The following is a 22,991-nucleotide window of genomic DNA, read 5'->3' as shown; positions in this document are numbered from 1 at the left end:
GTCTTTTGATTGATTTTAATCCAAACCTTCATCTGTTCTGATTAGCAGAGAGAGATTCTTCCAGAAACGTTTACCAAAGCATGGTCTGAAACACTTCCTTACTTTGGGTTTCTTCGTATTTATTTCCTCCAGATACATTTTTTGTGCTTCCTGGTTTCTTTCTCGTGTTGAAGTAACTGCTCTCTTCTGTGGATTTGTGGAACTAGTTTTGTACTGTAGAATTGTGGTGTCACTTCTAAAGCCCTCCCCATTGGCCAAACAACTTTTTTTCTCTATTGGTTCCTGTACGGAAGTTTAACTGTCCACTCGCTTATTAAAACACATGAACTTGACAGATGCACATGGATGATAGAAATCAAGAGTTCTTGGTTTGGCCCCATACGAAAAACCCTTTTTTATGCTTCTAAGTAGAACCCTTTTGGTGGTGCGAAAGGTACTACCACGTAGAACATTGCATTAGTGAAAGGAAAGTGTTTATTTTTCGGAGGGTTCTCCTTATGGGGGGAACAATTTGAAGAACCCTTTTATGGTTCTAGGTAGCGCCGCCTTTTAAGAGGGTACAGCATGTGGTGTTCAACACAAAGTGGCGCTGTCCAAAGTAAAGATGTGGTCGAGGCGTATGAGACTTAAGGTGTGAAATGGCTGCAGTTCAAATGAGGTTTAAGTTGGTGTGGTTTTAGTTATGTTGTGATAATTTATAAGCCTATATACTGTTGGCAACACGGTAGTATTGCAATGAACACGACCTGAAGTGCAAGTCCGATAACCTAAATACCAGGTATTATGCAAAAGTTTGGGGTCTCATGTCTTTTTAGTTATTTTTTTTTACTATTTTTGATTTGCTTATGCAGAATTTGTTTTCTAATAAATCTCTAGCTTTTTGAAGTGGGGTAAGATTGAAAAGTTGACATTGTATTGTGAAATACAGAGTTAGTATATATTATTTTAACATTTGATTTGACACACACACACACAGTGCTGTATGAAAGCATAGTGCCGATAATGATTAGTTACATTGTGATTCTGTATGGAGGTGAATAAATCATTTTTATTTTTCCCCTTTACAAAAATATACATCTCCTGGTTTTGTTTGTTTCTTCTCGACGAGAATCTGAATTCATGAAGATATATTTTCACCACAAGGTTCTCACCTTTTACCTGTTTAACCCTTTCAAGGAAGCACATTTTTTTTCCCCTAAACTGGTTTGGTGTAGAACTCGTCCTCTCTTAGAATACAGGCTCCGAGTGCTGATCCTGGATCAGTTCTCTTGACGGCGCTATGGATGCAAGATCAGTATGTTACATTTAAAATGTAAAAAATACAGATTGTGCCTTTTTTTAAAGCAGTTTATTGATTTTTTAAAAAGGGGACTTGCAGTGTTAACAACACTTGTATAGCTTAATCTCTTGGGATCTACGTAAACAACTGCTACTGTAGTATTTTGTCGGGAAGGAATGGGGGAAAACGAGCAGCAGTAGCTTGCAGAGAGAGAGGGGTGGAGCTTTTCGTTCCGGTTCAGCTCCTCATTTTAAACAACGCATCGACCCAGAACTTCAATCAGCTGACCAATTATGCAAGACATTAGTTCTGGATTAAGAACATTTGATTCCTTATTTGAGCTCTAAAAAGCAGATAACACTGAAGCATTCTGAATTTAAAGTGCTTTTTCAACATCAAAACACAAAACAGTATTGCAGCAATAACAGTGACCTCTGTGACTTTTTTTTATCGGGAAAGAAACGTCACATCCAGAATATTGCAAAGAAAAAACGTGTTTTACATTTCAATATAATGTAACATTGCACATCTATATTAAATAAATCACTGTCTTCAACCATGTCTTTCATTTCATTGTATGGTTTGATTTTAAATGGCCCAGTAATGTAAAATAATTTCTGAAATGAATCTACTCTGAGTACAACATATTGTCTGGACAGATGAGAATGGCTATTCACATTTCTTTTATTTATTTAAAAAATGTAAATCAAATAAATGTAACCTAGCCTGAGCAGAAAGAATGCTACAAAATGGGACCTTTTCAGCTAATGCCAGGCATACGCTACACATTTTCATGATCGGGCTGAAATCCTATGAACTTGGGCTAGGTTGTTTTGAGAGGTCAAGGACACAACGGCTGTTGGCTGTCCCGATACATTTTCTTAAAATGTTGGTCGTGCATCTTGTATGAGCAGTGTTCTACGACGCGATTGGGCAAGGGGCCAATGAGAACGCCGCATGTAAGACCTAAAGAGACGGTGAAGAGGGACGCAACAACACGCCCGGTGTGGACCGAGGTGATGGGAGCCTGATTGGTGGAGCTGTGGAGAAAACACAACTGCCTTTTTTTAAATGGGTGAGTTGGTGTTAAGTGGCCCGATGAACAGCGTTTCATCATTATTTATTCCATTGGTCCTTAACGTGAAATCTCCACGCACCGGGGCCATGCAAAATGAACTCCAATATTACGTCCTTATTCTGCACATAATGTGCACTCCAATAAATCAGCTGTTTTTGTTACGACACTTTTTCCCCCTATGACAATGGAGAAAACACTAGGGAATAACAGTGTAACGTGAGCACCCACATCCTGGGGTTGAACATGGACGGAATTAAAGATTTGTGAAAAGGGAATTTTAAAAAAATTATTAAAATCAGGAAATGTGAGCAATTACAAGTTACGATTTTAGAAGTATTGTAGTGTATGCCCAGCATAGGGATTTGTATTGTGTAAAATAAGAAGTGCAATATTATGAGCTGACACAACACATTGTGAGTACATTCCTGTGGACGGTTATTATTCTGAACTGAAAAAAGTGAAGTTACCCTGTTGGTCAGATTCATGCTGCTCACTCATTCTTTCATGTTATAGAAGGAAAAAAAACTATTTATAGAATTTAAAAACTCGGTCAATATGAGCAGTGTGTTATATGAGGACTTCCATTTTATCTGCTATTTGTATGTTGGAAAGTGGACATGAATATTCAGAATGAATGAAACCCCAAAATTAACTAGCCTAAAATTCAGTCGGTGCTAACATTTCACTCCTTTGCCTCAGGGGTCACGTTAAATGCAGAATTCTGCGTTGTTCACCACGCATGAGTAAATAAGAATTTGTTCTAAACTGACTTTAAAAAATATATCATTTTTAGTGAGATATCTTGTTGCGTTTTGGAAACGCAGTTCTAAAATGCTACTTATTGTAATTTCTGCTCGGCATCAGACTCATTTTGTCCTTCTGTTGCACTTCTCCGCTTGGATGAGAATTCACCAACGCGCATTTTATCAGCAGACAGCGCTCTGACCGCGTAGCTACTTTCCTCCGGTACAATGATTAACCCGAAGAAAAACATTAGGAGCTGGCTACATTCTATGATAAACTGAAATCTGATGACCATGCGTCGTTTTAGCAAAAACAAATACCTTACTTTTTCATTGTAAACTCATTTACTTGAGTGGCTGCTACGCCAAATAGCATTTATACTTCTGTTGTCATCTGATGAAAATTAAGCTATTTTGTGAATGTGTTGCACTAATGTATTTTCTGTGAAGGAAATCTATAGCTGCACGTTCCTGATCACTATATTGAAGCAGACAACAAATAAACGTGACTTTCAATATTAAAACGCAGGTGAAAAATGCAGACTTCTGAACTCTTAACACGACCCCTGTGCCTCCTCACGCCAAACATGTTTGGAGTGCAAATGTTGGCACAAACAGACTAGATTCTCAACGGTAAACAATAAACCATTATTCAAGAAGTCAGATACAAATTATTAAAAAAATGGGAGGGCTGTCAATGACATTGGTTGTACTCTCCACTTCTCTGGCTCAGTGCCATTTCCTTTAACGACCACTTGACTTACAACCAATTTGAAAAGAAAATGACTCATCAATACAAAACTGAATGTGCAGTTCAAATGGAATCGACCTCAAACTCTCCCTTCAGAGGTCAAGACGAGCTGTAGCTACTGTACATCTGTCCGACAGACCACGTCCCCGGTCCCAGAGCCTGTATTCACACAAAGCTGATCTAGGATCAGGAACCCACTTGTCCATATAATCTTATTCATTATATATATACACATTATGATATAACCGTCAAAACTGAGCCTAGATCAGCACTCCTAACATTTGTGAATACAGACCCGGAGCAAACTGACCATCGAGCTAAATGACAACCACTAAGTGATCATGGTATTGAAGGGCATCCTAGCCTCCTCTTCCTCCTCCTCCTCCAGAGCACTCCTCGTCTCCGGCCCATCTGGGCAGAAAATGAGCCGGAGCAGCGTCAACCCGCCTCTGACCAGCAGCCTCAGCAACAGGAAAGCAAACGGCACCGTAATCTCCATCAGGTGGAAAATAGACGCGCTGAATTTACTGAGAATACAGGTGAGGAAGAAGGTCCCCAGGGCCACGCACGGGTACAGCGCCAGCTTGGCCAACATGAAGGCGTGCTCACGACCGCCGTAACGCACATAAGGGTGTAGCGTCTCGCGTTCGCTGAACAGCGCCGCCACCCAGATGGCGAGCTGGAAGACGCCGGCGAAGAAGATGATGACGCAGCTGATCTGGATGGCCTCCAGCTCGTTGCGGGAGTTACGGGGGAACTCGTGGGTCAGCTGGTAGGCCAAGGGCAGGCCCCCTACGAAGGCCAGAGAGAAGGTGTTGAGGAGGCCCATGAAACGAGTGGTCCTGGATGAAGAGTCAGAGACAGAGGTAGGTAATAAAACATCACGGTCATTGTGAGTAAAACTTTCCCACAACAGTATAATTCTAATGTACAATACACTCATTTTCTTTACCTTTAACCTGACAACTGCAGATATTAAAAAAACGATATAACATTTTTTAAATGTAAATTTATTTGATGAATTGAATTTGTTCTATATTACCTGGTGACGTGAAGGAAGAGAGAGTGATGGACAAACCAGAGGAGAGCCACGGTAGCGAAGGAGCCAAAGTAGGCCAGGTACTCTGGACCATAGTTCTGCAGGGCAGCCACCAGACTGCCACCATACTGTTTCTGGACCATCACTGGGTCGGGGACATTGTCCTCGCTGGAGAAAGACATCTTTACCATCATTATTTTACAGGGCCTCCTCCCTGCTTAAATAAACATTTACAAATTAGCATCATTTAAATTACAACAATATTCATCTTCCTGCCCGCCCCTCCGCCCGCCCGCCACCCCAAACAGAAACACTGACCATATGTCTAAGATGAGTAGAGTAGCTACGATGGCAAACACACCATCGCTGAAGGCCTCCACCCTCTCCTTGCTGAGGGGTTCGTTTGGATGGTACGTATAAAACATCATGGAATCAGGCGTCTCCTCCACCTGGCCTGAGGGGTAACCAGCACATACTTTTGGTCAAGTAGTGTATGTGGACACCTGCTCGTCAAACATCTCATTCTAAAATCACCGGTATTAATATGGTGATGTAACAGCCTCCATGTTAGGACATTGCTGCTATAACAGCCTCCACTCTTCTGGGAAGGCTTTTCCACTAGATGTTGGATCATTGCTGTTATAACAGCCTCCACTCTTCTGGGAAGGCTTTCCACTAGATGTTGGGACATTGCTGCTATAACAGCCTTCACTCTTCTGGGAAGGCTTTCCACTAGATGTTGGAACATTGCTGCTATAACAGTCTCCACTCTTCTGGGAAGGCTTTCCACTAGATGTTGGGACATTGCTGCTATAACAGCCTTCACTCTTCTGGGAAGGCTTTCCACTAGATGTTGGGACTTGCTTCCATTCAGACACAAGCGCATTAGTGATGTTGGGCGATTTGGCCTGGCACGCAGTCTGCGTTCCAATTCATCCCAATGGTGTTTGATGGGGTTGAGGTCAGGGTCTGTGCAGGCCAGTCAAGTTCCTCCAGACCGATCTCGACAAACCATTTCTGTATGGATCTAGCTTTGTGCACGGGGGCATTGTCATGCTGAAACTGGTTGACTGAAACCCCAAACTGTTGCTACAATGTTGGAAGCACAGAATAGTCTATATTGTATGCTGTAGCGTAAAGACTTCCCTTCACTGGAACTAAGGGGCCCGAACCATGAAAAACAGCCCGAGACCATTATTCCTCCTCCAACAAACTTTACAGTTGGCACTATGCATTGGGGCAGGTAGCGTTCTCCTGGCATCCGCCAAACCCAGATTCTCTGTCGGACTCCCAGATGGTGAAGCGTGATTCATCACTCCAGAGAACTCGTTTCCACTGCTCCAGAGTCCAATGGCGGCGAGCTTTACACCACTCCAGCCGACACTTGGCATTGTGCATAGTGATCTTAGGCATGCTGCTCGGCCATGGAAACCCATTTCAGTTGACTGGGGGGCAGCTTTAGCAGGGCAGAAATTTGACGAACTGACTTGTTTGAAAGGTGGCATCCTATGACAGTGCCACGTTGAAAGTCACGGAGCTCTTCAGTAAAGCCATTCTACTGCCAATGTTTGTCTATGGAGATTGCATGGGTGTGGCTAAAATAGCCGAAACAACTAATTTGAAGGGGTGTCCACATACATACACTATACACTATATATACAAAAGTAAAGTCAGCATAACACACAGGTGTAGAACAGCAGTCTGGGGCCTTCTACATTTGGCCTGAACACAACAGATCCAGCAGTCTGGGGCCTTCTACATTTGGCCTGAACACAACAGATCCAGCAGTCTGGGGGCTTTCTATATTTGGCCTGAACACAACAGATCCAGCAGTCTGGGGGCCTTCTATATTTGGCCTGAACACAACAGATCCAGCAGTCTGGGGGCTTTCTATATTTGGCCTGAACACAACAGATCCAGCAGTCTGGGGGCTTTCTATATTTGTCCTGAACACAACAGATCCAGCAGTCTGGGGGCTTTCTATATTTGGCCTGAACACAACAGATCCAGCAGTCTGGGGGCTTTCTATATTTGTCCTGAACACAACAGATCCAGCAGTCTGGGGGCCTTCTATATTTGGCCTGAACACAACAGATCTCTTCAACTTACAAATTAAATATATTGTGATTTAACGGTAGTTAAAGTCTGTCTGTCTTCAACCTCAATGTACTGTTAGGTTATTTGTTTATACCCAACATTTGACAATCTAAATAATAAATAAAGAATCTCAACCTTATTTCAACCTAAACGTAGCAATTGGCATCCATGTATAACATACTCACCGATAGCTTTGCTGCGGCACCATTTTAGAGACTGGGAGATGTAAGGCAGGAAGATTACGATGGCTAGGATCACATAGGACTGAAAGACAACGGGAGAACGTTAGGACTGAAAGACAACGTTAGGACTGAAAGACAACGTTAGGACTGAAAGACAACGTTAGGACTGAAAGACAACGTTAGGATCACATAGGACTGAAAGACAACGGGAGAACGTTAGGACTGAAAGAAAACGTTAGGACTGAAAGACAACGTTAGGACTGAAAGACAACGTTAGGACTGAAAGACAACGGGAGAACGTTAGGACTGAAAGAAAACGTTAGGACTGAAAGACAACGTTAGGACTGAAAGACAACGTTAGGATCACATGGGACTGAAAGACAACGTTAGGATCACATGGGACTGAAAGACAACGGGAGAACGTTAGGACTGAAAGACAACGTTAGGACTGAAAGACAACGTTAGGACTGAAAGACAACGTTAGGATCACATGGGACTGAAAGACAACGTGAGAACGTTAGGACTGAAAGACAACGTTAGGACTGAAAGACAACGTTAGGATCACATGGGACTGAAAGACAACGTGAGAACGTTAGGACTGAAAGACAACGTTAGGACTGAAAGACAACGTTAGGACTGAAAGACAACGTTAGGACTGAAAGACAACGTTAGGACTGAAAGACAACGTTAGGATCACATGGGACTGAAAGACAACGGGAGAACGTTAGTAATGATATGGGACTGAAGAGAACATCTTGTTACAAGAGGCTAAGACTATTTGAATTATTACTAAATGAATTATGTTTACAAGCAGACTGTAAAAAAACATTGATAAAAGATATACAGAACAGATATCCCACTGGGCAAAACCCTACCCTACACACCTCACTGAGGCAATAATTCTAACAATACACACACCTCACTGGGGCAATAGTTCTAACAATACACACACCTCACTGGGGCAATAGTTCTAACAATACACACTCTCACTGGGGCAATAATTCTAACAATACACACACCTCACTGGGGCAATAGTTCTAACAATACACACACCTCACTGGGGCAATAATTCTAACAATACACACTCTCACTGGGGCAATAGTTCTAACAATACACACTCTCACTGGGGCAATAGTTCTAACAATACACACACCTCACTGGGGCAATAATTCTAACAATACACACTCTCACTGGGGCAATAGTTCTAACAATACACACACCTCACTGGGGCAATAGTTCTAACAATACACACACCTCACTGGGGCAATAGTTCTAACAATACACACACCTCACTGGGGCAATAGTTCTAACAATACACACTCTCACTGGGGCAATAGTTCTAACAATACACACTCTCACTGGGGCAATAGTTCTAACAATACACACTCTCACTGGGGCAATAGTTCTAACAATACACACACCTCACTGGGGCAATAGTTCTAACAATACACACACCTCACTGGGGCAATAGTTCTAACAATACACACTCTCACTGGGGCAATAATTCTAACAATACACACTCTCACTGGGGCAATAATTCTAACAATACACACACCTCACTTTTTAGTCCCAGAGGAGAGAGGAGGAAAAGGGAGAAGCTGAGAAAACAAAAAGAGAAGACGACCGACTTACCATCTGAAAGAAGATGAATGAGAAGATACTGGCGAAGAAGCACATGATGGGGACCCTCATGATGACCTTCAGGATGTGATGTTTATAGAACACCTGGTTCTCCGACACCTGGATCTGGTCGTTGAGCAGGAACGGGCGGCTGAAGCCGTACACCACTATAACAGCCTGGGGAGGGAGGGAAGTAGAGGGGAGCGAGGGAAGTAGAGGGAGGGGAGGAAGGAGGGGGGGAGGAGTAGAGGGGAGGAAGGGAAGTAGAGGGGAGGAAGTAGAGGGGAGCGAGGGAAGTAGAGGGGAGGGAGGGAAGTAGAGGGGAGGAAGTAGAGGGGAGCGAGGGAAGTAGAGGGGAGCGAGGGAAGTAGAGGGGAGCGAGGGAAGTAGAGGGGAGCGAGGGAAGTAGAGGGGAGCGAGGGAAGTAGAGGGGAGGAAGTAGAGGGCAGGGGGAGGAAGTAGAGGGGAGGGAGGGAAGTAGAGGGGAGGAAGTAGAGGGGGGGGAAGTAGAGGGGAGGGAGGGAAGTAGAGGGGGGAGGGAAGAAGGGAAGTAGAGGGGGGGTGGAAGTAGAGGGGAGGGAAGGAGTAGAGGGTAGGGAAGTAGAAGGGAAGTAGAGGGAAGGAGGGGAGGGAAGTAGAGGGAGGGAGGTAAGGAGAGAAGTAGAGGGGAGGGAGGGAAGTAGAGGGGAGGGAAGGTGGGATGTAGAGGGAAGGGAGAGAAGGAGAGAAGTAGAGGGAAGGAGAGAAGTAGAGGGGAGAGAAGTAGAGGGGAGGGAGAGAAGGTGGGAAGTAGAGGGAAGGGAGAGAAGGAGAGGGGAGAGAAGTAGAGGGGAGGGAGAGAAGGAGAGAAGTAGAGGGAAGGAGAGAAGTAGAGGGGAGAGAAGTAGAGGGGAGGGAGAGAAGGTGGGAAGTAGAGGGGAGGGAGGTAAGGAGGGAAGGGAGGAAGTAGAGGGGAGGGAGGGAAGGTGGGAAGTAGAGGGGAGGGAGGTAAGGAGGGAAGGGAGGTAAGGAGGGAAGTAGAGGGGAGGGAGGGAAGGTGGGAAGTAGAGGGGAGAGAGGGAAGTAGAGGGGAGGGAAGTAGAGAGGGAGGGAGGTAGGGAGGGAGGGAGGGGAGGGAGGGAAGGTGGGAAGTAGAGAGGGAGGGAGGGAAGGAGGGAAGGGAGGGAGGGAGGGAGGTAAGGAGGGGAGGGAAGGTGGGAAGTAGAGGGGAGGTAAGGAGTAGAGTAGAGAGGGAGGGAGGGAGGTAAGGAGGGAAGTAGAGGGAAGGGAGGTAAGGAGGGAAGTAGAGGGAAGGGAGGTAAGGAGGGAAGTAGAGGGAGGGAGGGAAGGAGGGAAGTAGAGAGGGAGGGGAGGGAGGGAAGTAGAGAGGGAGGGAGGTAAGGAGGGAAGTAGAGGGAGGGAAGGAGGGAGGGAGGTAAGGAGGGAAGTAGAGGGAGGGAAGGAGGGAAGTAGAGGGAGGGAGTGAGGGAAGGAGGGAAGGAGGGAAGTAGAGGGGAGGGGAGGGAGGGAAGGAGGGAAGTAGAGGAGGGGAGGGAGGGAAGGAGGGAAGTAGAGGAGAGGGAAGTAGAGAGGGAGGGAGGTAAGGAGGGAAGTAGAGGGGAGGGGAGGGAGGGAGGGAAGTAGAGGGAGGGAAGGAGGGAAGTAGAGGGAGGGAGTGAGGGAAGTAGAGGGGAGAGGAGGGAGGTAAGGAGGGAAGTAGAGGAGAGGGAAGGTGGGAAGTAGAGGGGAGGGGAGTGAGGGAAGGAGGGAAGTAGAGGGGAGGGAAGGAGGGAGGTAGAGAGGGAGGGAGGGAAGGAGGGAGGGAGGTAAGGAGGGAAGTAGAGGGGAGGGAGGTAAGGGATTCAACCATAGTTTGACTGTGTAATTACACCAAGAAAAACAACATGTAATGATGCGGAAGGTTGCGAGTTAAGAAATTACACACACACACACACACACACACACACACAGCGTATCCTCACCTGAATGAAGCCTAACACCATGACGCAGGCACAGAACAGGAGGATTCCCAAGATGTTCTCAGGAAACGTCGCCATGAGGGAGAACTGCAGAGGAAAACAAATGATGTGTAAAGAGGGACTGTGTTCTTATTGAACAAGTTCAGACAGCAACTCCCCATTTAATCTGATGACACATTTCCTACCAGTCAGCCAGGTAGTCAGTCAGTAGGGCCGGGACCATACCAGTCAGTCAGTCAGTAGGGCCATGACCATACCAGTCAGTCAGTCAGTAGGGCCGTGACCATACCAGTCAGTCAGTCAGTAGGGCCATGACCATACCAGTCAGTCAGTCAGTAGGGCCGTGACCATACCAGTCAGTCAGTAGAGTCGGGACCATACCAGCCAGTCAGTAGAGTCGGGACCATACCAGTCAGTCAGTAGGGCCGGGACCATACCAGCCAGTCAACCAGTCAGTAGGGCCGTGACCATACCAGTCAGTCAGTAGGGCCGTGACCATACCAGCCAGTCAACCAGCCAGTCAGTAGAGCCGGGACCATACCAGTCAGTCAGTAGAGCCGGGACCATACCAGCCAGTCAGTAGAGTCGGGACCATACCAGTATCGCGATACAAAACACAAAGCAGATTTAACTTGTTTAAGGAAAAACGGCCTTGATGTCGGTAACAAACACGTTGTCATCCACAGTTACATGCATTTATTATCCAGGCTACACACACACACACACACACACACACACACACACACACACACTACATACCGCAGCTTTTTAAAAGGACCAACGAGTTTTGTCTGCTTCATGTTTTTTGCCATGGACAAAATATAATGATACGGGTCTCGGCCCTATCGGTCAGTCAGTGTAAAGTTCACATCCCTCCCCTGACTGATGATACGGGTATGGTCTCGGCCCTATCGGTCAGTCAGTGTAAAGTTCACATCCCTCCCCTGACTGATGATACGGGTATGGTCTAGGCCATATCGGTCAGTCAGTGTAAAGTTCACACCCCTCCCCTGACTGATGATACGAGTCTCGGCCCAGTCAGTGTAAAGTTCACATCCCCCCGACTGATGATACGGGTCTCGGCCCTATCGGTCAGTCAGTGTAAAGTTCACATCCCCCCCTGACTGATGATACGGGTATGGTCTCGACCCTATCGGTCAGTCAGTGTAAAGTTCACATCCCTCCCCTGACTGATGATACGGGTATGGTCTCGGGCCCTATCGGTCAGTCAGTGTAAAGTTCACATCCCTCCCCTGACTGATGATACGGGTATGGTCTCGGCCCTATCGGTCAGTCAGTGTAAAGTTCACATCCCCCCCTGACTGATGATACGGGTCTCGGCCCTATCGGTCAGTCAGTGTAAAGTTCACATCCCTCCCCTGACTGAAGATACGGGTATGGTCTCGGGCCCTATCGGTCAGTCAGTGTAAAGTTCACATCCCTCCCCTGACTGATGATACGCGTATGGTCTCGGCCCTATCGGTCAGTCAGTGTAAAGTTCACATCCCCCCCTGACTGATGATACGGGTATGGTCTAGGCCCTATCGGTCAGTCAGTGTAAAGTTCACATCCCCCCCTGACTGATGATACGGGTATGGTCTCGGCCCTATCGGTCAGTCAGTGTAAAGTTCACATCCCTCCCCTGACTGATGATACGTGTATGGTCTCGGCCCTATCGGTCAGTCAGTGTAAAGTTCACATCCCTCCCCTGACTGATGATACGGGTATGGTCTAGGCCCTATCGGTCAGTCAGTGTAAAGTTCACATCCCTCCCCTGACTGATGATACAGGTATGGTCTAGGCCCTATCGGTCAGTCAGTGTAAAGTTCACACCCCTCCCCTGACTGATGATACGGGTCTCGGCCCTATCGGTCAGTCAGTGTAAAGTTCACATCCCCCCTGACTGATCTAGCCCGATTCAGACTCACTGTGTATGGCAGAAAGGTGATCAACATCATACAAGCCTAGAAGAGAAAAAGGGAAGGTTTAGACCACAGTAAAACACATGGCTTCACTACATGGTGAATCATACCACCGTTACAATGACAGAAGTGAAACTGTTTTAGTGAGTTATTAATGAAAGGACATGTCCTATATCCTGACCAACTGGCCCGGTGCTTTGGTGTTATATCCTGACCAAGTGGCTTGATGCTATACCCTGACCAACTGGCCCAGTGCTTTGATGCTATACCCTGACCAACTGGCCCAGTGCTTTGATGCTATACCCTGACCAACTGGCCCAGTGCTTTGATGCTATATCCTGACCAACTGGCCCAGTGCTTTGATGCTATATCCTGACCAACTGGCCCAGTGCTTTGATGCTGTATCCTGACCAATCCTGACCAACTGGCCCAGTGCTTTGATGCTGTATCCTGACCAACTGGCCCAGTGCTTTGATGCTATATCCTGACCAACTGGCCCAGTGCTTTGATGCTGTATCCTGACCAACTGGCCCAGTGCTTTGATGCTGTATCCTGACCAACTGGCCCAGTGCTTTGATGCTATACCCTGACCAACTGGCCCAGTGCTTTGATGCTATACCCTGACCAACTGGCCCAGTGCTTTGATGCTATACCCTGACCAACTGGCCCAGTGCTTTGATGCTACATCATGACCAACTGGCCCGGTGCTTTGATGCTATATCCTAACCAACTGGCCCAGTGCTTTGATGCTGTATCCTGACGGTTCATGTCCCCAAGTGGGCACACAATATAAGAGAGGTATATTGAGCCATTATGTGTGGTGTGCTGCAGGGTGGTGTGGTGTGTTGCAGGGTGGTGTGGTGTGTTGCAGGGTGGTGTGGTGTGTTGCAGGGTGGTGTGGTGTGTTGCAGGGTGGTGTGGTGTGTTGCAGGGTGGTGCGGTGTGTTGCAGGGTGGTGCGATGTGGTGTGCTGCAGGGTGGTGTGCTGCAGGGTGGTGTGGTGTGATGTGGTGTGTTGCAGGGTGGTGTGGTGTGGTGTGCTGCAGGGTGGTGTGCTGCAGGGTGGTGTGCTGCAGGGTGGTGTGGTGTGATGTGGTGTGCTGCAGGGTGGTGTGGTGTGGTGTGCTGCAGGGTGGTGTGATGTGGTGTGCTGCAGGGTGGTGTGATGTGGTGTGCTGCAGGGTGGTGTGGTGTGGTGTGTTGCAGGGTGGTGTGGTGTGATGTGCTGCAGGGTGGTGTGGTGTGTTGCAGGGTGATGTGGTGTGTTGCAGGGTGGTGTGGTGTGCTGCAGGGTGGTGTGGTGTGCTGCAGGGTGGTGTGGTGTGATGTGCTGCAGGGTGGTGTGGTGTGTTGCAGGGTGATGTGGTGTGTTGCAGGGTGGTGTGGTGTGCTGCAGGGTGGTGTGGTGTGCTGCAGGGTGGTGTGGTGTGTTGCAGGGTGGTGCGATGTGGTGTGCTGCAGGGTGGTGTGCTGCAGGGTGGTGTGGTGTGATGTGGTGTGTTGCAGGGTGGTGCGATGTGGTGTGCTGCAGGGTGGTGTGGTGTGGTGTGTTGCAGGGTGGTGTGGTGTGGTGTGCTGCAGGGTGGTGTGCTGCAGGGTGGTGTGGTGTGCTGCAGGGTGGTGTGGTGTGATGTGCTGCAGGGTGGTGTGGTGTGTTGCAGGGTGATGTGGTGTGTTGCAGGGTGGTGTGGTGTGCTGCAGGGTGGTGTGGTGTGGTGCAGGGTGGTGTGGTGTGTTGCAGGGTGGTGTGGTGTGATGTGCTGCAGGGTGGTGTGGTGTGTTGCAGGGTGATGTGGTGTGTTGCAGGGTGGTGTGCTGTGCTGCAGGGTGGTGTGGTGTGCTGCAGGGTGGTGTGGTGTGATGTGCTGCAGGGTGGTGTGCTGTGCTGCAGGGCGGTGTGGTGTGCTGCAGGGTGGTGTGGTGTGATGTGCTGCAGGGTGGTGTGGTGTGGTGCAGGGCGGTGTGGTGTGCTGTAGGGTGGTGTGGTGTGCTGCAGGGTGGTGTGGTGTGATGTGCTGTGCTGCAGGGTGGTGTGGTGTGCTGCAGGGTGGTGTGGGGTGGTGTGCTGCAGGGTGGTGTGGTGTGCTGTGGTGTGCTGCGTTGTGGTGTGGTGTGCTGCAGGGTGGTGTGCTGTGGGGTGGTGTGCTGCGGGGTGGTGTGGTGTGCTGCAGGGTGGTGTGGTGTGCTGCAGGGTGGTGTGGTGTGCTGCAGGGTGGTGTGGTGTGATGTGGTGTGCTGCAGGGTGGTGTGGTGTGCTGCAGGGTGGTGTGGTGTGCTGTGGTGTGCTGCAGGGTGGTGTGGTGTGCTGTGGTGCAGAGTGGTGTGGTGTGCTGCAGGGTGGTGTGGTGTGCTGCAGAGTGGTGTGGTGTGCTGCAGGGTGGTGTGATGTGGTGTGCTGCAGGGTGGTGTGATGTGGTGTGCTGCAGGGTGGTGTGGTGTGCTGCAGAGTGGTGTGGTGTGCTGCAGGGTGGTGTGGTGTGCTGTGGTGTGCTGCGTTGTGGTGTGGTGTGCTGCAGGGTGGTGTGGTGTGCTGTGGGGTGGTGTGCTGCAGGGTGGTGTGGTGTGCTGCAGGGTGGTGTGGTGTGCTGCAGGGTGGTGTGGTGGGATGTGGTGTGCTGCAGGGTGGTGTGGTGTGCTGCAGGGTGGTGTGGTGTGCTGTGGTGTGCTGCAGGGTGGTGTGATGTGGTGTGCTGCAGGGTGGTGTGGTGTGCTGCAGAGTGGTGTGGTGTGCTGCAGAGTGGTGTGGTGTGGTGTGCTGCAGGGTGGTGTGATGTGGTGTGCTGCAGGGTGGTGTGGTGTGCTGCAGAGTGGTGTGGTGTGCTGCAGGGTGGTGTGGTGTGCTGTGGTGTGCTGCGTTGTGGTGTGGTGTGCTGCAGGGTGGTGTGGTGTGCTGTGGGGTGGTGTGCTGCAGGGTGGTGTGGTGTGCTGCAGGGTGGTGTGGTGTGCTGCAGGGTGGTGTGGTGGGATGTGGTGTGCTGCAGGGTGGTGTGGTGTGCTGCAGGGTGGTGTGGTGTGCTGTGGTGTGTTGCAGGGTGGTGCGATGTGGTGTGCTGCAGGGTGGTGTGCTGCAGGGTGGTGTGGTGTGATGTGGTGTGTTGCAGGGTGGTGCGATGTGGTGTGCTGCAGGGTGGTGTGGTGTGGTGTGTTGCAGGGTGGTGTGGTGTGGTGTGCTGCAGGGTGGTGTGCTGCAGGGTGGTGTGGTGTGCTGCAGGGTGGTGTGGTGTGATGTGCTGCAGGGTGGTGTGGTGTGTTGCAGGGTGATGTGGTGTGTTGCAGGGTGGTGTGGTGTGCTGCAGGGTGGTGTGGTGTGGTGCAGGGTGGTGTGGTGTGTTGCAGGGTGGTGTGGTGTGATGTGCTGCAGGGTGGTGTGGTGTGTTGCAGGGTGATGTGGTGTGTTGCAGGGTGGTGTGATGTGCTGCAGGGTGGTGTGGTGTGCTGCAGGGTGGTGTGGTGTGATGTGCTGCAGGGTGGTGTGCTGTGCTGCAGGGCGGTGTGGTGTGCTGCAGGGCGGTGTGGTGTGCTGTGCTGCAGGGTGGTGTGGTGTGGTGCAGGGCGGTGTGGTGTGCTGTAGGGTGGTGTGGTGTGCTGCAGGGTGGTGTGGTGTGATGTGCTGTGCTGCAGGGTGGTGTGGTGTGCTGCAGGGTGGTGTGGGGTGGTGTGCTGCAGGGTGGTGTGGTGTGCTGTGGTGTGCTGCGTTGTGGTGTGGTGTGCTGCAGGGTGGTGTGCTGTGGGGTGGTGTGCTGCGGGGTGGTGTGGTGTGCTGCAGGGTGGTGTGGTGTGCTGCAGGGTGGTGTGGTGTGCTGCAGGGTGGTGTGGTGGGATGTGGTGTGCTGCAGGGTGGTGTGGTGTGCTGCAGGGTGGTGTGGTGTGCTGTGGTGTGCTGCAGGGTGGTGTGGTGTGCTGTGGTGCAGAGTGGTGTGGTGTGCTGCAGGGTGGTGTGGTGTGCTGCAGAGTGGTGTGGTGTGCTGCAGGGTGGTGTGATGTGGTGTGCTGCAGGGTGGTGTGATGTGGTGTGCTGCAGGGTGGTGTGGTGTGCTGCAGAGTGGTGTGGTGTGCTGCAGGGTGGTGTGGTGTGCTGTGGTGTGCTGCGTTGTGGTGTGGTGTGCTGCAGGGTGGTGTGCTGCAGGGTGGTGTGGTGTGCTGCAGGGTGGTGTGGTGTGCTGCAGGGTGGTGTGGTGGGATGTGGTGTGCTGCAGGGTGGTGTGGTGTGCTGCAGGGTGGTGTGGTGTGCTGTGGTGTGCTGCAGGGTGGTGTGGTGTGCTGTGGTGCAGAGTGGTGTGGTGTGCTGCAGGGTGGTGTGGTGTGCTGCAGAGTGGTGTGGTGTGCTGCAGGGTGGTGTGATGTGGTGTGCTGCAGGGTGGTGTGATGTGGTGTGCTGCAGGGTGGTGTGGTGTGCTGCAGAGTGGTGTGGTGTGCTGCAGAGTGGTGTGGTGTGCTGCAGAGTGGTGTGGTGTGCTGCAGGGTGGTGTGGTGCAGAGTGGTGTGGTGTGCTGCAGAGTGGTGTGGTGTGCTGCAGAGTGATGTGGTGTGGTGTGCTGCAGGGTGGTGTGGTGTGCTGCAGGGTGGTGTGGTGCAGGGTGGTGTGGTGTGCTGCAGAGTGATGTGGTGTGGTGCAGGGTGGTGTGGTGCAGGGTGGTGTGGTGCAGGGTGGTGTGCTGCAGGGTGGTGTGGTGTGATGTGGTGTGCTGCAGGGTGGTGTGCTGCAGGGTGGTGTGGTGTGATGTGCTGCAGGGTGGTGTGCTGCAGGGTGGTGTGCTGCAGGGTGGTGTGGTGCGATGTGGTGTGGTGTGCTGCAGGGTGGTGTGGTGCAGGGTGGTGTGGTGTGGTGTGGTGTGCTGCAGGGTGGTGTGGTGTGCTGCAGGGTGGTGTGGTGTGGTTTTGAGAACCAGTAGTTCTTACTAGGTTGAGAAGTGCAAGGCAGTCATCAATACGTTCAATGACTTGAAATAACCTGTAAAAACACAGAGAGAGAAAGACGTGACCATCAGAGCATCTCTGAATGGTCAGACATGATACTATTTAACGCAGCAGTCAGTCCTTCCTTCCTTCCTTCCTTCAAGTTATCACAAATCTCAAATAAAATAACATTTTATTAGTCACATGCGCCGAATACAACAGGTGTAGTAGACCTCACCGTGAAATGCTGAATACAACAGGTGTAGTAGACCTCACAGTGAAATGCTGAATATAACAGGTGTAGTAGACCTCACAGTGAAATGCTGAATACAACAGGTGTAGTAGACCTCACAGTGAAATGCTGAATACAACAGGTGTAGTAGACCTCACAGTGAAATGCTGAATACAACAGGTGTAGTAGACCTCACAGTGAAATGCTGAATACAACAGGTGTAGTAGACCTCACAGTGAAATGCTGAATACAACAGGTGTAGTAGACCTTACAGTGAAATGCTGAATACAACAGGTGTAGTAGACCTCACAGTGAAATGCTGAATACAACAGGTGTAGTAGACCTCACAGTGAAATGCTGAATACAACAGGTGTAGTAGACCTCACCGTGAAATGCTGAATACAACAGGTGTAGTAGACCTCACAGTGAAATGCTGAATACAACAGGTGTAGTAGACCTCACAGTGAAATGCTGAATACAACAGGTGTAGTAGACCTTACAGTGAAATGCTGAATACAACAGGTGTAGTAGACCTCACAGTGAAATGCTGAATACAACAGGTGTAGTAGACCTCACAGTGAAATGCTGAATACAACAGGTGTAGTAGACCTCACCGTGAAATGCTGAATACAACAGGTGTAGTAGACCTCACAGTGAAATGCTGAATACAACAGGTGTAGTAGACCTCACCGTGAAATGCTGAATACAACAGGTGTAGTAGACCTCACCGTGAAATGCTGAATACAACAGGTGTAGTAGACCTCACCGTGAAAATGCTTACTGACGAGCCCCTAACCAACAACGCAGTTTAAAAAAAAATACAGATAAGAATAAGAGATAAAAGTAACAAGTAATTAAAGAGCAGCAGTGAAAAATAACAATATATACAGGGGGTACTGGTACAGAGTCAATGTGGAGGCTATATACAGGGGGTACCGATACAGAGTCAATGTGGAGGCTATATACAGGGGGTAGCGATACAGAGTCAATGTGCAGGGGCACCGGTTAGTTGAGTTAGTATGTACATGTAGGTAGAGTTATTAAAGTGACTATGCATAGATGACAACAGAGAGTGGCAGTGGTGTGGAGAGGGGGCAGTACAAATAGTCTGGGGAGCCATTTGACTAGATGTTCAGTAGTCTTATGGCTTGGGGGTAGAAGCTGTTTAGAAGCCTCTTGGACCCAGACTTGGCGCCCCGGTACCGCTTGCCGTGCGGTGACAGAGAACAGTCTATGGCTAGGGTGGCTGGAGTCTGACAACTTTTAGAGCCTTCCTCTGACACCGCCTGGTATAGAGGTCCTGGATGGCAGGAAGCTTGGCCCCAGTGATGTACTGGGCTGTTCACTCTACCCTCGGTAGTGCCTTGCGGTCGGAGGTCGAGCAGTTGCCATACCAGGCGGCGATGCAACCAGTCAGGAAGCTCTCTATGGTGCAGCTGTAGAACCTTTTGAGGATCTGAGAACCCATGCCAAATATTTTCAGTCTTCTGAAGGGGAATAGGTTTTGTCATGCCCTCTTCACAACTGTCTTGGTGTGCTTGGACCATGTTAGTTTGTTGGTGATGTGGACACCAAGGAACTTGAAGCTCTCAACCTGCTCCACTGCAGCCTCGTCAATGAGAATGGGGGGTGTGCTCGGTCCTCCTTTTCCTGTAGTCCACAATCATTTCCTTTGTCTTGATCACATGGAGGGAGAGGTTGTTGTCCTGGCACCACACGGCCAGGCCTCTGGTCTCCTGCCTATAGGCTGTCTTGTCGTTGTCGCTGAAAATATCAGAGAAGACACTTGATAGTTGGTCAGCGCATGCTCACAGTACACGTCCTGGTAATCCGTCTGGCCCTGCGTCCTTGTGAATGTTGACCAGTCTAAAGGTCTTACTCACATCGGTTGCGGAGAGCGTGATCACACAATCGTCCGGTACAGCTGGTGATCTCATGCATGTTTCAGTGTTATTTGCCTCGAAGCGAGCATAGAAGTAGTTTAGCTCATCTGGTAGGCTCTTGTCACTGGGCAGCTCCCGTCTGTGCTTCCCTTTGTAGTCTGTAATAGTTTACAAGCCCTGCCACATCCGACGAGTGTCGGAGCTAGTATGATTTGATCTTAGTCCTGTATTGACGCTTTGCCTGTTGGATGGTTCGTCAGAGGGCATAGCGGGATTTCTTATAAGCTTCCGGGTTAGAGTCCCGCTCCTTGAAAGCGGCAGCTCTAGCCTTTAGCAGTGCGAATGTTGCCTGTAATCCATGGCTTCTGGTTGGGGTATGTACGTGCAGTCACTGTGGGGACGACGTCATCAATGCTTTATTGACGAAGCCAATGACTGATGTGGTGTACTCCTCAAGGCCATTGGAGGAATCCCAGAACATATTCCAGTCTGTGCTACAAAAACAGTCCTGTAGCTTAGCATCTGCTTCATCTGACCACTTTTTTATTGATCTGGCCACTGGTGTTTCCTGCTTTAATTGTTGCTTGTCAGCAGGAATCAGGAGGATGGCATTATGGTCAGATTTGCAAAATGGAGGGCGAGGGAGAGCTTTGTATGCGTCTCTGTGTGTGGAGTAGAGGTGGTCCATACACATTTAACATGCTGATAGAAATTTGGTAAAACGGATTTAAGTTTCCCTGCATTAAAGTCCCCTGCTACTAGGAGCGCCGCCTCTGGGTGAACGTTTTCTTGTTTGCTTATGGCGGAATACTGCTCATTCAATGTTGTCTTAGTGCCAACCTCTGACTGTGGGGGTATGTAACAGCTACAAAGAATACATATGAAAAGTCTCTCGGTAGGTAGTGTGGTTTACAGCTTATCATGAGATACTCTACCTCAGGCGAGGAATAGCTCGACACTTCCTTAGATATCATGCAGAATAGCAGAATTGAGGGAAGTGGGGTTTCATTCGCCCGCATTCGAATTCTCAGGAGGCAGCCCGCTCTCCGGCCCCTCTTTACGCAGATCATGGAGGTCGTGGCCTGTTCCCGAAGGAGCCGTATATCCTCCGCCTCGTCAGAGTTGTGAAAGAAGAAAAATTATTCTGCTAGTCCGTGGTGAGTAATCGCAGTCCTGATGTCTAGAAGTTATTTTCAGTCATAAGAGATGGTAGCGGCAACATTATGTACAAAATAAAAAATAAAAAAAACTAAGTTACAAACAAACAAAAAAACAGTTGGGGGGGGGGGACGTAAAACATCTGCCTTCTGCTCCAGCGCCATCTTACTTTATCCAATCTAAATGAGTTTGATTAGTGAAACTAGTTATGTAACAGTATAACTTTAGACCGTCCCCTCGCCCCATACCCGGGCGCGAACCAGGGACCCTCTGCACACATCAACAACAGTCACCCTCGATGCATCGTTACCCATCGCTCCACAAAAGCCACTGCCCTTGCAGAGCAAAGGGGAACTACTACTTCAAGGTCTCAGAGCAAGTGACGTCACCGATTGAAACGCTATTTAGCGCGCAGCACCGCTAACTAAGCTAGCCGTTTCACATCCGTTACACTTGCTTACACCTATCCAATCAATATAGGCTAACTTTGTGCTTACCTCAAGAAACAAATGGTTTATTTGAACAGGGCATATGATAATCATGACCTATGACCTTACCTGATATGAGCAGCCCATGCTACGGTCACTATGAGGAAGGTCATCAGGTACACAGCTATCTTAGTGGTGAGCAGAACCTGCAGACTCTCCTTCAATTCCTACCAGACAGACAGAGATACTTTTTATTCAAGCGTTTCATCAGATGTTTCTGTATCAATTTTCAGAATATATTATTGGTCATATTCTATACATGTTATCACGTTATTAGCCTACATATATATTATAGCGTAACTAACCAGGTTCACCTACCTCGTTATCTTGGACCTTTGTGTGTGCAACAGGTAATATCTGCAGATACATAGATAACATCAAATCTAGTTGTATTTGTCACATGCTTCGTACACAACAGTGAAATACGTACATACGGGTAATTTTCCAACAATGCAGAGTTAAGGATAAACATTAAAATAAAAATGTTTTTAAATAGTCCAACGGTGATTAGCTTGTTGCTCCATTTCAATAAATATCGAGGGTCTTATTCAGGTGACATGATGATCGACGCTTGGCTGCCGCTTGACAAATAATAACAATCAAATCAAGCTAGCTAGACATGTACCAAGATCCGAGTGGGCACATTCTCTATATAACGCAACATGTCGTGACAAAACCATCAGTAGAGTTGAAAATGCGATAGAAACACATTTCATTGACATGGGAATCGAAACGCAAAAGTTATGTGCACTACGTCATCACGCACACGCTTTTAATTCACAACAGGTTAATTTGATGGAAACATCTCTGGAGGGAAAATGTTCATTGTTTTTATGCGTATTTTTGAATATTCGCATGAAAATCTGTCACCAATTGGATGGAAACATGGCTAATGGCTGCCATGTTCACCCTATTCTGGAAATGTGAGGGTTTAGGAGTTGACATAGCCCCTCTTGTAATTGATTTGATATCGATAGTTAATAGACTGCTACCAAGCTAGAAATGCACATTATGTCCACAGAGTTTATTAAAAGGTCCCTGCCTCTCCCTACCTACCATAACAGTGGCTATGATTGAGATGAGCGCGTCACTGTATGCCAGCAGCCGGTGGGAAGACTGCGTACTACTGTGTCCATCCCTCTCCGACGGTGTAACACTCTCCATGAACGAAGAGCCATGACTTCTTAATATCCTCTTCTTCTCCATCTCCTCGTCAACGTGATGCTCTATGATCTCGGTGTCGCCGTTTTCTCCCATTTTATCCGGTAACAGCACGATTCAAGTGACAAACGGGGTGGACGGGCGGCGGAGCTGCAAACATCCGAGCACGGGATCTTTGTTTGCAAATAAGAATGACAGCTGAGCTGAGTGAGATCGTGAAGATACCGGAAGAGCCCGTTTAATGGCAAGGCAGCCTTGGGAAGTACTGCGCAGAAGCATGATTTGAGATAAACGAATCCTCAAATCAGAACTCTTCAAGGAAGTGATTAACCTAACGTAGCTGGCAGGAAGTGATAAAAACACTCCGCATGTGCGTTGGCCAAAAGGCTACTACATAATTTAAAGATAAAAATGTGTATGAAATAAACAATATGCTTATGCGTACGTTATAGACGTGCTTCAAACCGCCAGACATGTAGTCTATTCATCCTTTTGATCCCATCA

At 48.8% G+C, this 22,991-nt stretch overlaps 1 protein-coding gene across 1 annotated transcript; it reads right to left on the bottom strand.

Annotated features, from left to right (window-relative positions):
* Positions 1-1,701: 1,701 nt before the first annotated feature.
* LOC139390090 (transmembrane protein 175) lies at positions 1,702-22,709 on the bottom strand. Its single transcript, XM_071137234.1, has 11 exons — positions 22,383-22,709; positions 21,645-21,683; positions 21,396-21,493; positions 17,569-17,620; positions 12,676-12,711; positions 10,751-10,834; positions 8,802-8,966; positions 7,173-7,251; positions 5,209-5,344; positions 4,894-5,058; positions 1,702-4,693 (listed from the first exon to the last, which is right to left on the bottom strand). Exons 1-11 carry the CDS (start codon positions 22,581-22,583, stop codon positions 4,183-4,185), a joined length of 1,566 nt encoding a protein of 521 aa, XP_070993335.1. The 5' UTR covers positions 22,584-22,709; the 3' UTR covers positions 1,702-4,182.
* Positions 22,710-22,991: the final 282 nt, after the last annotated feature.

The sequence above is a fragment of the Oncorhynchus clarkii genome, chromosome 30 (assembly GCF_045791955.1).
Source record: "Oncorhynchus clarkii lewisi isolate Uvic-CL-2024 chromosome 30, UVic_Ocla_1.0, whole genome shotgun sequence".
NCBI lineage: Eukaryota > Metazoa > Chordata > Actinopteri > Salmoniformes > Salmonidae > Oncorhynchus > Oncorhynchus clarkii.
This window is presented reverse-complemented; position numbering and strand designations above follow the sequence as displayed.

Excerpts from the sequence above, each read along its gene's own strand:
- LOC139390090 (XM_071137234.1), bottom strand. The coding sequence starts at position 22,583 with ATGGGAGAAAACGGCGACACCGAGATCATAGAGCATCACGTTGACGAG. Across the intron at positions 21,684-22,382 it reads CAATCATAGCCACTGTTATG|ATATTACCTGTTGCACACAC; the intron begins GTAGGTAGGGAG and ends ATGTATCTGCAG. Across the intron at positions 7,252-8,801 it reads CATTCATCTTCTTTCAGATG|TCCTATGTGATCCTAGCCAT; the intron begins GTAAGTCGGTCG and ends GTTGTCTTTCAG.